Here is a 13,097-nt window from a genome sequence, read left to right as displayed (position 1 = left end):
TGCATGCTCAGGATGTGGGCTCGGGGTCTTTTCTCTGGTGGGGAAGCCAGTGTCAGCCTGGTGCTTTTCCAGACCTCTCTGGCACATGTTTTAGTGTGATTATTTCAGTTTGATTGATTATAGTTTGGTACCACACCAGTGCTCTGGGTTTTTTATGCCCAGCAGAATTGCTGTGAATGGGGATATTGGAATACAGTTTGAAGCCATAACCATATTTTATCTTTAGTTAGAAGAATGAAAAAATCCATGAGTATTGATTTCTATCTGGAATTATTTTTTTCTGCAGCTCAATGTTTTAAAATTTTATTTTTATTTGACTTCTTGAATCATGTTGCCTAATAGTAAATTTTTAAAGCAAAGATTTGATCCTGGAATGTGGGGGTTTGGGGTTGTTTTTATTTGTTTGTTTGGGGGGTTTTTGTTGTTGTTTTTTGTTTTGGTTTTTCGTGGGGATTTTTTTGTGGATGGCTTTTCAGCCTTGAAAAGGGAGAACAGAAGAGTTCAGCCAAGTTTTCACTAGTCATGCTTGCCACCTCCTTTCCTTCACTGTGTTTTTACAGATGAAAGGCAGAGGCTCAAATTAAATTAACACCTGCAGGCTTTGTGAAGTGGCAGCAGCATGGAGTGCTGTCCCTCCCTGTGAGCCCCAGAGCCAAGGCTGTCCTTACTGCCAGAGGACAGGGCTCCAGCTGGGCCAGGGGGAGCTCAGGCTGCACACCAGCGAGGATTTCTCATGGAAAAGGTTGTTAAACGTTGCAAGGTGCTGCCCAGGGAGGTGTAGAGTCCCCATCCCTGGAGGTGTCCACTGCATGTGGCACTCAGTGCTCTGGGCTGGGTGACAAAGTGGGGATCACCCACAGGCTGGGCTCAGTCTTGGGGGTCTTTTCCATCCTGAATGGTTCTGTGATTCTTCTGAACCTGCAGGATGGGCAAAGCAGTGACCAGCCCCCAGGTGTGCTGCTTTGGGGGTGGCTTCTCAGTGTTTGAGTCTGGGAGGAGCAGGCTCCAGCTGTGTGTGCTGCCAGGCTCCAGAGTCTCTGTTATCTCTGTTATCTCTGTTATCTCTGTTATCTCTGTTATCTCTGTTATCTCAGCACCCCTCCCTGCACAGTCAGCCCACGCTGGTGCTTGCAGAGGTGTCACCTGTGTCACCCCCAGGTCAGCAGGGCAGCTCTGCCAGCTCTGCATCTCTCTGGTGGGACTGCAGTTCCACCTGTGATTGAGGAAACGATAAATACTGCACAGAGAGACTGTGCTGGCTCTGTCTCCAGCAGCACTGGCCACTGGGCTGTCCCCTGCTAATGCTCCTGTGCTCACATAACCAAACCAATCCCTACAGAAAGTTTGTTTTTCTAGCTCAGTTTTTTTTTTATTTCACTCCTAGGTTCCATTTCTCTCAGCAGTGCTGCTGGGATACCTTTCCTTATATAAAATTACACCATCAAAGGCTGCATTATACATGGAAGATACTCAACGTATAAATCCAGACCCAGAATTCCAAGTCACTGCTTTTTTCATAAGGGAGGAAGATAAAACCCTTGAACCAGAACTTTATAGCTTTGAAATAAGATCAGAAATTAAATTTTGCAGGGCAGACCTGTATCTAGAAGCTCCTAGTCTCTGCTGCTGACCAGATTTCACAGTCAGCTGGGCTGCAACACATGGGAAACAGCTCAGAGCACATTCCAGGCACTGACAGCAGCCCAGCCCTCCCTCCAGAGGGGTGATCTGCAGCCCCAGAACAGGTGCCTGAGCCCTGACAGGGTGTTTTTATCTTTTAGGTTCTGTTTATGGCAATACTTTTATTCCAAATGCTAAATCTTGCCTTCCCTGGAGCAGCTGAGCATTTTGCCACAAGCTTTGGAGTGACCCAGGGCAAGGGTCAGTCTGTGCTCACAGCTGTGATGAGGCCTTGGGAAAATGGACTTTTAAGAGAAAGTGGAATATCCCCTAATGACAAAATTGATGGACCATTCAAATCCCTCTGAATTTCCTTTATGGCTTTTTTTTCCCTATTCCCTCCCCTCCCTGTTTTCATTTTCCAATCAATTGCAGACATGTGGTTTCTAACCCTGTTTAAACCAGTACTTTTAAAATATGTCATAGTTGAAAGCAAAAGTTGTTTCTTTTGATGCTTGTGGTGATGATGTGAATGTGTGATTTGTGTAACTTTTGAGGAAGTGCAAGTAAGAGGAGTGTGCTGAGTCACTCCCTGGCTTTGCAGGGACAGGGAGGGGGTGGAAATCCCTGCCAGGTTCAGTCCCTGTTTCTGGAACAGGGAGCACAACTGGAGATTGACAGTGCCTTAACTTTCAACTTCTAGCTTTCTGATGTGAGTGGGAATGTGCACATCCAACTGCAAAAACTCCTTCTATAAAAAAAAGAAAAAAGGCATAGCCTTTTGTATGCAAATATTTAAATTTCTGCAACTGTGGATCCTTGGATTTTGTACAGCTTTTGCCATGGTCAGTATTAATTTGTGTGTTAATGTTGCCTCCCTTGTGCAGGAATCTTCTGCATTCCAAGGGAAGGGAATTGCTGTGCTTTAACTTGTGGAAACTCTTTGTTTTCCTGCAAGCTTGACCAAAAGCCTCTGGTCAGCGATGGAAACCTCCTGAAATGGATCTCCAGGACTTTAATGAGATTTGCTGGAGGACAGCTTTCCAGAAGCAAATTATGTTAATACAGTTATAAGTTGTTGCTTAATGACTGCCTTACACTATTAGCTATATTGCTAATTGTGTGGCCAATGCAGTTGTGCTGGTCTGAGGATATCTTTGGGGAGTAAATTAAAATGAAATTACACTTACTTAGACTTTTCTGTGCAGGAGTAAATGCATTCATGTGGTGAATTTTATTTACCAACTCTTCTAGTGGGTTGCTATTTTCTGTTGTAGCCAAGATATAATGAATATTTTGGGGCTGTTTTGATGTTTGGGTTTTTTTCCTCAGCCAGGTGTTGTTCAGCTCTTGCTCAAATTTGGGTGATCAGCTTCACTGGAGGCAAGCAGGACTGTGAGATGTCATTTTTTTATTGAAATACCAATAAAGTCTCCATAGAATCAGAGCCCTTAAGTGTTCCTCTGACAGCCCTTAAGAAGTCTGTGCTGAACTTGTTTTTTAAAAACTCTAAAATGTCCAATCTGTTGCTGTTCATAAATGTTTATTATCAATAGGCAGCTGGAAATGTTACATCTGAAAAGGTAGAAACACCTTGATTTTTCAATAGGCTTACATTTTTTGGGAAAAAATTAAATGCTTTTTATTTGTTGTTTTTTTTTCCAGTTTACAGTTAAGCTAAAAATACACATAAAATAAATAATTTCATTTGTTATGTACATAGTTTCATTTTGTACAGGTTATACGAGGGTCTGACATGGAGTCTGCACTAGGGGTGGAAGAGATGCAAGTAGAAAAGTACATAAAACTAAGCATCTGTTTTTGCTTTTTGCTCTTGCCCTTGTCTCCAGGGGTGGCTATTACCACTCAACTGGCAGATTCTGAGGTCCCCATTCTGTCTTTGCATACACAAAATTCTTACAACGTGTAAAAGCTCTTTTGCCTGGAAAAGGCCTTGGAGTTTTTGAGCAAAACTAAAATAAAGAAGAAGGGGGTGGGAGGATGGGAAAAAAGCCTCACTGCTTTTTTATTCCATGAAATAAAATGGCATTCTAAAATATGCTTGGGTGTGAAGGCTGTTTCTGTGGTTGCTTTTTTTATTAATGAAGATTTAATTTGACAATAAAACTTGATTGCTAAAAAAACTTCAGCGTCAGCCCAGGTCTCCAGGGCTCCCATATAGAAAATAGAATACTCAAGCATCTGCTACTGTCTTTTGATTCTCAAAATCCTTAGCCCTGTAGCTCCCAGACCTGCCTTATAAACACCTTCAGTAGTTTTTAAATAACTGTACAATAGCCAGAAAAATAGCTAAGACCCAAAAGTGCCCCCTTGCTCAAAAACAGCTATTTATAGTCAAAAGGCCTCACTCTGCTGGCTAAAGGTATCACAGTGTTCTGTCAGCTCCTCCTGGGGCACCTCTGAGCCCTGGGCACAGCATCCTCAGGGGTGCTGCTGATGTGGGAATGCTTCCAATGGGATGGGAAAGGAAAAAAAAATGCCCCAAGCAATCCCCAAACCAGGCTGTGCTGAGCGGGGATGGGGACAGGCTGCACTGGTGTGCCCATGGCTGGGACTGATGGAGAAGGGGCTGTCAGAGACAGAGGAGGGACTGGATCTCCAGGGGTCTCTTCCAGCCCAAAGCAGGATTCTGTATGGGAGGAATGAAGCAGATCTGAAATTGTGGGTGGTTTGAGCTCTATTGCTGTTCTCCCTGGGGGTTTTGTTTTGCTTTGCACACCTTAAAAAAAAACAGAGCAGGTCAAAGTGTTTCCCTGAAGCACAAAATGCTATCAAAGGTTGGAAGATGAGGATCAAATGCTTTTTGCTTTTTAAGTGTACTTCCTTAGATGAAACATGTTTTCTTTTTAGAACAATGGTTCTTGGTCATGAATTGCCTCCAGAGCAGTTGCTGGTCTGGGTGGAGGCAGTTACACGAATAGTATTGAAATTAGTTCTCTGTAAAAAGGGCCTGAAACGGGGAAAGAAGTGTGAAAATGTAATTTAATAATATTAGAAATGTTTAGGAAATAAGCTGCTGTGGCTAGCCCAGAGTATTCTCTATCTCCTCCAAAAAAATCCAGTGAGGAAGTGACTTTAGAGCTGTTTCAAGTCACACATTCACTGAAAACTGCAGATTCTGTTGGGGGACAGTTTATTTTAGATCCTTCTCCAGAGAGTGGATTCATTATCCACCAGTCTTGCTGATTCCAATTAATTTCACCATGACATTAATTAAGTGCCTGATGCTTGCAGCACACCTGGGAAGGTGTGAGCAGCCCTGGGCCCTCCCTCAGCTGGGGCTGGAAATGCCCCTTGGGGGGAAGGGGTCCCATCCCAAAAACCCCTCCAGGAGGGCTCAGTTAAACCCAACCCTCATTAACTCCAGGCAGCCCTGGTGGCTGGGATGGTTTGGATGGATTTTTGCCATTCTGTGTGTGGAATTGCAGCAGAGGTCGGAGGGGGGTCCTGATCCCTTGGGAATCAGCCTCAGAGGCTGCACAGAGCTTTGTCTGCCTGTGGGACAGGGGTGGACACTGCAGGAGGAGCTGACTGCTTAAAGGAGAGTTCAACCAGCACTGAACTCCTCCTGGCTAACTGAAACATGCTTTTCTTTGGGATTTTGGTCCTTTGGGAAGGAAAGGAGCAACACCAAAGGGAAGGGAAGGGGGACAAACACATCATGGTGTGAGAGCAGTGAGTGCTTGGGTGGTTTCCAGCTGCTAGAAACCCCAGAGGTGATTCAGATCCTTGCTTACACTGCTGCCACTGTCCAGATATCCCTGTCAATAACATCCAGGTCCCCAGGGCAGGGACCTGCACGTGCTCCTGTCCCTGGCAGGGAGCTCAGAGTGCTCAGAGTGCCCTCGCCCTGCCAGTCCCCTCTCAGAGCTCCTTTATCCAGAGTGAACACTGAAGAAAGCACCTTGTACAGAGAAATCTGGGTGAGGAGCCCCTCCCAGGGATGCAGGGGACAGTGTCCAGCTGTCCAGGCTCCCCCAGCAGCCAGTGTTGGCCACTCTCTGCTGCCTGGGTGGGTGCCCAGAGCTGCTGTCCCCTCTCCTGGGGAAGAGCAGGCAGCAGGGCCACCCTGCTCCAGTCCCAGCCTCCCTTTGCCCTCCTGTGACACCCAGGTGAGCTCTCCTTGCCAGTGATGGGGTGAGAGGTGATGATCACAGAGGTGATGATGTGAAATTTCCCTGTAGCCCTACCCTGGTGTGCACCAGTGCTGAGCTGCCTGTGGAGCCCCCCTCGTGCTTAGAATCCTGTTGTACCAACCAATTTTAACCTCTTTCAAAGCTAAGGGTTTATAGTCATACATTAATATATTTATTTAAATACTCTTAATATTTACAGTGGCTGTTTCTGCTAAAAATCATGTTACAGGGGCTGTGGGGAAAGGGGTGGAACACAAATACAGGAAGGTGACATTTGGGGTGAGGCATAAATCACAAAAGCAAAGGTGGCAGAATTTAGGCTTCCAGGGTATGCTGCTCCTGCTCTCTGTCTACTGCAGAAGTCCCCTAAATTCCCTTCATGGGGAAACCATGCGAGTTTCCTACATGGAAAATTATCATAACAGACATAACAGTTAAATCCTAACCTGAATTAGTTGTAAGAAAATAAAAGTACCTACTACTGCTACCAATGTTACCTACGTACTGTATATAGCGCCTTTAAATTGCAAAGTGCTTCTAAACACTGAACTAACCCCCCCTGCGAGGTAGGAGTATTATTATCCCTATTTTACAGATGGGGAAACTGAGGCATTCCAGAGGCTGAGTGACTTGCCCAAGGTCACAGGGGAGGCAGAGGCAGAGCAGGGAGTGGAGCTGAGCTCCCCTCCTGGCTCTGAACCTGCCCATGCTTCCTCTGAGGGGACATGGGTACAAACACAGCAGTATTTACATATTCACCAGCAAGTGAGCCATGTACAAATGCAGTTATCCAAATAACCTGCACTGATAATTCAGTTAATTTCTTGTTTCTGAAGCAATTTAGGTAATCTCTGACCTGAGTACAAACACCTCCCAGCTCTGTTAAATTCTTAACCCTGGGTGTTGTTAACTTTTTAATTGGTGATGATGCCCCATCCCTGGAAGTGTCTAAGGAAAGGGCTTGGAGCAACCTGGCCTAGTGGAAGGTGTCCCTGCCCATGGCAGGGGGGCTGGAACAAGAACTTTAAGGTCCCTTCCAACCCAAACCATTCCATAATTCCATGACCATTTGCAGGTGTGCTGCTTTACAAAGCCAGGTGAAAATGACACTGGGATGGGAGGCGAGGAAAAAATACAACTTCAAGAGCAAGAAATCTAAGAAAGGGCAAATGGTTGAAAAAGCTCTGTTATTCCTAACTCCAAACTCCTTGCATACATACAAGGGTCCTTCTTGAAGCCCACAGAATAAAGGCCAGGTGTGAACCAGCTGAGCCAAGGAAAAGTTTAACTCCTCACAGGAGAAACTCAAGTGCTCCATCAGTTCCTACCCTGACCCAAGACAGCACAGGGGTCATGCACTGACTTCTCTGCATGAAAGAACAACTTTCACTAAAACATGCTTTCATTTTTGAGCAATTGAAAGCAGAAAAATACTGGTGCAGTCCCAAATGCTGTGCTGCAAGTGAATTAAGCAAAACCTGGGTGGGGTTTTTTTTAACAAATGTATTTTTCAGAAGCTACTTCAATTTCACTCCCCTGAAGCTCCTGTTTTAGCATAATAATAATTCACCAGCTGCTCCAAAGTCTATTGCCATCAACAGGGATGCATAGATGCAATCAAAGAGAATTTTGCCTTTTGGGGGGACCAATTTGAGTTTTTCAAATTCCTGGACGTGTATTAATCACAGCCAAATCAAATATTGGTGTTGAATTCCAGAGTCAGCTCAGACTCGCTGGTAGCTGGGAGCAAGGAAGGATCTCAGTCATGAAACAAAGCCCAGGGGAGCCCCAGCCAGGGGACCAGAGAGCATCTCCCCCTCCAGATCCGCCCTCCACTGCCATGGGGCAGCTCCCAGCCCTGCCCTTTCTGCACCAGCAGGCGAACCTGACTCACACAGCCTGCAGGGAAGGGATTTGTGCATTTTGGGGGCAGCACTGCTGAGTTAATTCCATCTCTTTGTGCTGTTTGTTCCTGGTAATGCATTGGAGTGACACCGTGTGAGCGTCACCAGCGCTGGGTGCTTGCTCTGGCTGAACACTTCAAAGCCTTTCTGCTGTCCAAGGACACAAACCCAGCTTCTGGCCCAATTTGATGTAATCTGCATAACTGTACTTGAATTGTTTTCATTCTTCCTCCTTACCCAGGAAATGCCACAGAGATTCTCTGGCCCCACGTCAAGCAGAGTTCCCAGACTGCAGAGTGGGTTAGGTGAGGCACCAAAGGACCCAAATTCATCCCCCTGCAGCAGCTCCTGCTCATGTTTATCTTTGCAGAAATGTGCTCAGTTTGGTTTCCTGACCTGTGGGGCTTTTATTGTGACCATTGCCTTGCTGGGCTCTGCCCGTGGCTCTCCCCCATCGATGGATTTGCTCCCCCAGCCAGGGGTGCCTGATTTCCTGAGGGAATGATCAGCAAGCTGCTCCCCCCCCGGGTTTTGCAAGTCTCCTCGTGTACCACCAATGTCAGTTTGCTCAGCCTTCCATGAGGGAAGAGGAAATGCAGTTTTCAAAGACAACTCTAACCCTGCAATTAGTGTGAAAGCCCAAAATCTGTTGATACAAAAATGCCTTTCACTCTGCCTTAACTAACACACCCAGAGGCTTAAATATTTGGGGTTTTACACTGCCTGCTGAGAACAAGACTGCTGTCATTATAAGCAAGGAATACAGAAATGCCTTGGAGTGTCTGCTCCTTGCTGCTGGTTTATCCCAACCCCAGGGCTGCCCTGGAGCCACAGGGTCTGCACTGAACACTGAACACTGCCTTGGCTCTGCACTGAACACTGAACACTGTCCTGGCTCTGCACTGAACACTGAACACTGCCCTGGGTCTGCACTGAACACTGAACACTGCCCTGGCTCTGCACTGAACACTGCCCTGGGTCTGCACTGCACACTGAACACTGCCCTGGCTCTGCACTGAACACTGCCCTGGGTTTGGGGTGCTGGCGCCTCAGCTCTGCCCCAGCAGCTGCTGCAGCACCCACTTTTCTCTCTGTGTTCCACTTGCTGGGTGAAGCTGCACAAGTGCCCAAAGGAAAAGTTCCACAAGGGGAGTTTTCCCCTACAAGAGGAGGGAGGCAGGGTTAAAATTTGGGCAGAGTACTCAGGTGCACCTCCCATCCCCCTGAGCCTCCGTGCTGCCAGCAGAGCTCTCCTGCCCCTGCTGCTGGAGTCTGACCTGCACCAGGGGCAGGTGTGGATTTTCCAGCATTCTGTTCCTCCAGAGGCAATTCACAACCCAGCTCCCAGGTGAGGTGACTGCTGGCAGCCACCCTGGGGAAATGCTGGAGCTCCACAGCCCCTCCAGGGAGCAGAGCCCTGCAGGAGGGCAGGAATGGGGCCAGGAATGGGGACAGGAATGGGGACAGGAGTGGGGACAGGAATGGGGACAGGAATGGGGACAGGAATGGGACAGGAATGGGACAGGAATGGGGACAGGAATGGGGACAGGAATGGGGACAGGAATGGGACAGGAATGGGGACAGGAATGGGGACAGGAATGGGGACAGGAATGGGGACAGGAATGAACCCATTCCCGAGCTCCTGGGCAGGACCTGCTCCCTCCAAGGAAGCAGCTGACCAAGAACAGCTCTGAGGTGAGTGCCGATCATCTGTGCATCTTAGCAACACTGCAGAAGTTCAAGTATCCCATTGTTAAAAAATTAAAATAAAACCCCCTAAAAAATCCCTGTTAAGAATTCAACCACCTTGCCCTTGATGGGGTTTTTCTCCCCCCTCTGATGCTCCTTGGGACAGCAGCAGTGACAGTGCTAAGCTCTGTCCAGACATCTCCACAGCTGGGGAAATAAAAGATCCTCCTCCTGGCACACTGCTTTTTGTTGCAGCTCAGAGAAGGACCTGCAGAGCTGTTCCATGCTGCTGCAGCTCTTGCTCAGGCTGCTTTTCAGACCTGCAGCTCAGGGGCCCAGGGAAAATGCCCTCCCTCAGGAGATGGATTTCCCCTGACACCCATCAGAGAGACAGCAAAAAGTGAATGCAGCGCTGGAAGTAAAATCAAGAATTGCAAAATAAGGGCAAGGCTTAGAGCTGGGTTTTGGTTCAGCCTATTGGAAACTATTCTGAGGTTTGTATTCCAAGCAGCCAGGGTTGTTTTGGGTTGTTTTCTTTTCAGTTCGTCTACACAGGAGTTGGAGGCAAGGCCAGGTGCTGGCTCCCACTGTCAGCCTAATTGGAAGGTCCTTCTGCTCCCCAAAAGGGAAATTAGGTAAATAAGCAAATATGTTAGCAACAAAAACATGTTCCAGGTGGATGATCAAAGGGGTTTCATATTCAGTAATACTTTACAATATTAATATAGTGGCCTGAAAAAACAAGCACAACCAAAAGAAGTCATATTGCTTAAAGGAAACAAAAAAACACCAGTTATAGGTCAAAACCCTTTTAAAAAACATTTTCAGTGTAAGTCTCAGCCTCCTGCTGAACAGCTGTTTGTGTTGATGAGGAACACTGAGCAGGATGCAGAGCCAATGATGCTGGACAGCAGCACTGACACCCAGCTGGGGTGGGATGATGATGGGAGCACTGGAGAAATCCTTTCCTCAGCCACCTGCATGCCTCAGGTCTGTGGGGTTTGGAGACTAAGACTGCATCCAAAGGGATTCCTGTGGTTTATGGCAACCTTATAAATGGTGAAACCATTAGTTTAGTATTAGTGAGTGTAAAAAAAAAAGTAAATTAAAAAAGGTGCAGATGGCTATAAAATAGGCTATAACAGAAGTAGGTTTACACTTTTTTTTCACCTGTGGACAGAAAGGAAACAGTGATGCTGAACCAGATGAGAGCAAACAATTACCAATACTTGGCTGAGTTTTGCAGCGAGAGTTAAGAGAGCTTTGCTCAGAGCCGAGTGGTAACGTGATCCTCCTGCCCATCTTTCCACTGGTTTATAAACAAGTCACAGGCCTCTCCCCACGAATCAAACACATCCTCTGACGAGTCTATAAGTTTGGAGTTAGAGGAACAAATACTGGAAGCACAGTGAAGGGAACTGGTACAAACCACAGGGCACTCCTTGCTCTGTCCTGTGAGTCTCGTGTTCCCACTGTAGGCCACCTCATTGAGGTTAATTTCACTTTTGGAACAATTCTCTTCTCTCTCTCTGTCCATGGGAGAATATTTAATGTCTTTCCACATGTAGTGTGGCTGGATGATCCCGTCTGAGATGGTGTACATGGGTTCTGAGCTGGGCTCGGGGACGTGGCCGTTCATCTTGGAGAAGAGCAGGCCCAGCCTCTTGAAGGATTCCTTCTTGGAGCTGGAGAGTCTCTGCACCCGGTTCCCGTTGCGCACGAACGAGCGCTTGCTGATCCCGTTGCTTTTTGGCTTCTCCTCCACCATGTTGATCCCAGACATGGTTTTAATCAGGGCAGACACGTTGAAGTCCTTCTTCTTGTTAGCTACATTGAAGGACACACTCTTGGCTCTGGGTTTTTCTCCAGCATTGTCCTCATTTGTCTCCTCCTTTTGGGACACCTCTGTGCTGCTGGTAGAGTAACTTCTCCTCTGGGGCTTCCTGTTGCCTAAGAGGTCAAGAACTTCATAGCGAAAGCTCGAGATGTCCTGTTTTAATTCCTGGGGCAAGAGGAGACAGCAGTTACTCCCAGCAGCCTTATCTGACATGAAGGAATGACCACACTCCCTCGGGAGGGCTCAGTTGTGCCAGTGGCTGGTACCAAATCACACAAGAACATCACACCCACGTCCAGTGTCACACAGAAAGGTGCTGGTAGTGCTGAGAACTGGGGACAAGGCTTTTGTCTCCAAAGGCTGGGGACTGGCCCTGTTGATCAATGCCCCCTGCACACCCCAGAAAGTCAGATAAAAGAGTTACAGAAAAGGGAAAACTGCTGAAATATGGCAGGAATCCTGTCTGGCTGATAGGCCCAAATTTACATTTGTTGGTGAGTGTTCTTAATATCCACCAACCCCAACCCATTCTTTGGCTCTGTCTGCATTAGGATTGGGAATATGCTCTTGACTCAAATCACATCTTTCACTCCTCCTCTTTTCCAATGCTTTTGTCTGCATAGCACATTGTATATTAAAATATGGGAGGTGGTCATATAGGAAGACACTCAGTAATAACTCACTCTGCCCACAAAACCCCACAGGCCCATCAGATACATTCCCAGCTCCAGTCACAATCCTATTTCCACACATCACAAATCACCTTAACAAGTTAGTGCAAACTCTGCAAGTGGCTGTTTGAATTAATAAAACAAAATATTATTGAGGAATAATAAATTACCTTGAAGTTTTCTTCAGTTAAACCTTCGTTGGTTTTGGAAGTTCTTATCATTGCAGCGACGTATCTTTTCACAAGATTTCTTATCACTTCCTGGAATAGGAAACAGCCCAAGTGATTCAATTGCTGGATCAGCCCAAACTCTGTTCTTGCTGAGTTTCCCTGAGCTCTTGCCAACAGCAGCTGTCCTGACTCTGCTGGTTAAAAACCACTCACCACCAGAAACAAAATGCTTCCTTTTAAGCAGAGCAAATCTTGGGAAGGGGTGATACAGCTTCCACCTGATGGATGCTCAGTTTTTAACTGTTAACTCAGTTTTAAAGGCAAAGCAGTTGTTTTGTGCTGGGACTTGTAAAGGTGCAAGTCATGGAGAAAAAAAATTCTAGGAGTGCTCTCTCCAAGCAGTTCTTGGATGTGCTCTGTAATCTCAGCTGCTGAAAGGTTTTACAATTATCAATCTCATGTGCACACTGCGTATCGGGATGGGCTAAATTTGGCATCTGAAGGTGATTTATCAAGTATTTGAAGCCAAGGAGGCTGTGTTAGCAATACATAATGTGAAGAACAGTCAGGATCCCATGGGTCAATGGACATTCACCTCAAACCACATCTGCAGCTGCCTGAGTGTTCCCTAAGGGGAGAAACTCCTTTAAGGGTGGCTGCGCCATCCGTGGGCAGCACTGGAAGGGCCAAACCACACTCTCAGTGACTTCTCCAGGGACTCTCACTCCTCTGTGTCACTTCTCTGCTACACTCCATGTTTTTGGTTGGATGAGCTCCATTTTGCTCTGCTCATGTCCCTCTCTGATGGCTTCACAGGAGTAAACTGGTGCTTTGAGCTTGCACATTTATGTGTGCCAGCCAAAACACACCCAGGCTGTTTGTGCCTGTTGTGTGCAGGGAAGAGACTGCTCCAAACCTGCCCTGCATCTCTCCCCCTTCACAAACAAGCCTGAGTAACACCAAGCTGAAGATGGTGTCTGCAGTGAGGCTTTGCTGGAAGGTTTTTCAGAGATCCCAATGTCGCAGCCGTAAGCTGTGCTGTGAAGTCA

The 13,097-nt window shown here is 46.8% G+C and overlaps 1 protein-coding gene across 2 annotated transcripts in view; it reads right to left on the bottom strand.

Moving 5' to 3' along the window:
- Nucleotides 1-3,146: 3,146 nt before the first annotated feature.
- Nucleotides 3,147-13,097, bottom strand: part of TRPC5 (transient receptor potential cation channel subfamily C member 5) — a 108,619-nt gene continuing 98,668 nt past the window's right edge. For both annotated transcript variants that reach the window (XM_036402417.2, XM_036402418.2), the window contains exons 10-11: nucleotides 12,049-12,138; nucleotides 3,147-11,372 (exon numbers count right to left, since the gene is read on the bottom strand). In XM_036402417.2, coding sequence (XP_036258310.1) covers nucleotides 10,638-11,372; nucleotides 12,049-12,138 — 825 coding nt within the window. In that variant the 3' untranslated portion in view covers nucleotides 3,147-10,637. The remainder of the gene's footprint in view (nucleotides 11,373-12,048; nucleotides 12,139-13,097) is intronic.

Source organism: Molothrus ater, chromosome 14 (assembly GCF_012460135.2).
Source record: "Molothrus ater isolate BHLD 08-10-18 breed brown headed cowbird chromosome 14, BPBGC_Mater_1.1, whole genome shotgun sequence".
In the NCBI taxonomy this organism is placed as follows: domain Eukaryota; kingdom Metazoa; phylum Chordata; class Aves; order Passeriformes; family Icteridae; genus Molothrus; species Molothrus ater.
This window is presented reverse-complemented; position numbering and strand designations above follow the sequence as displayed.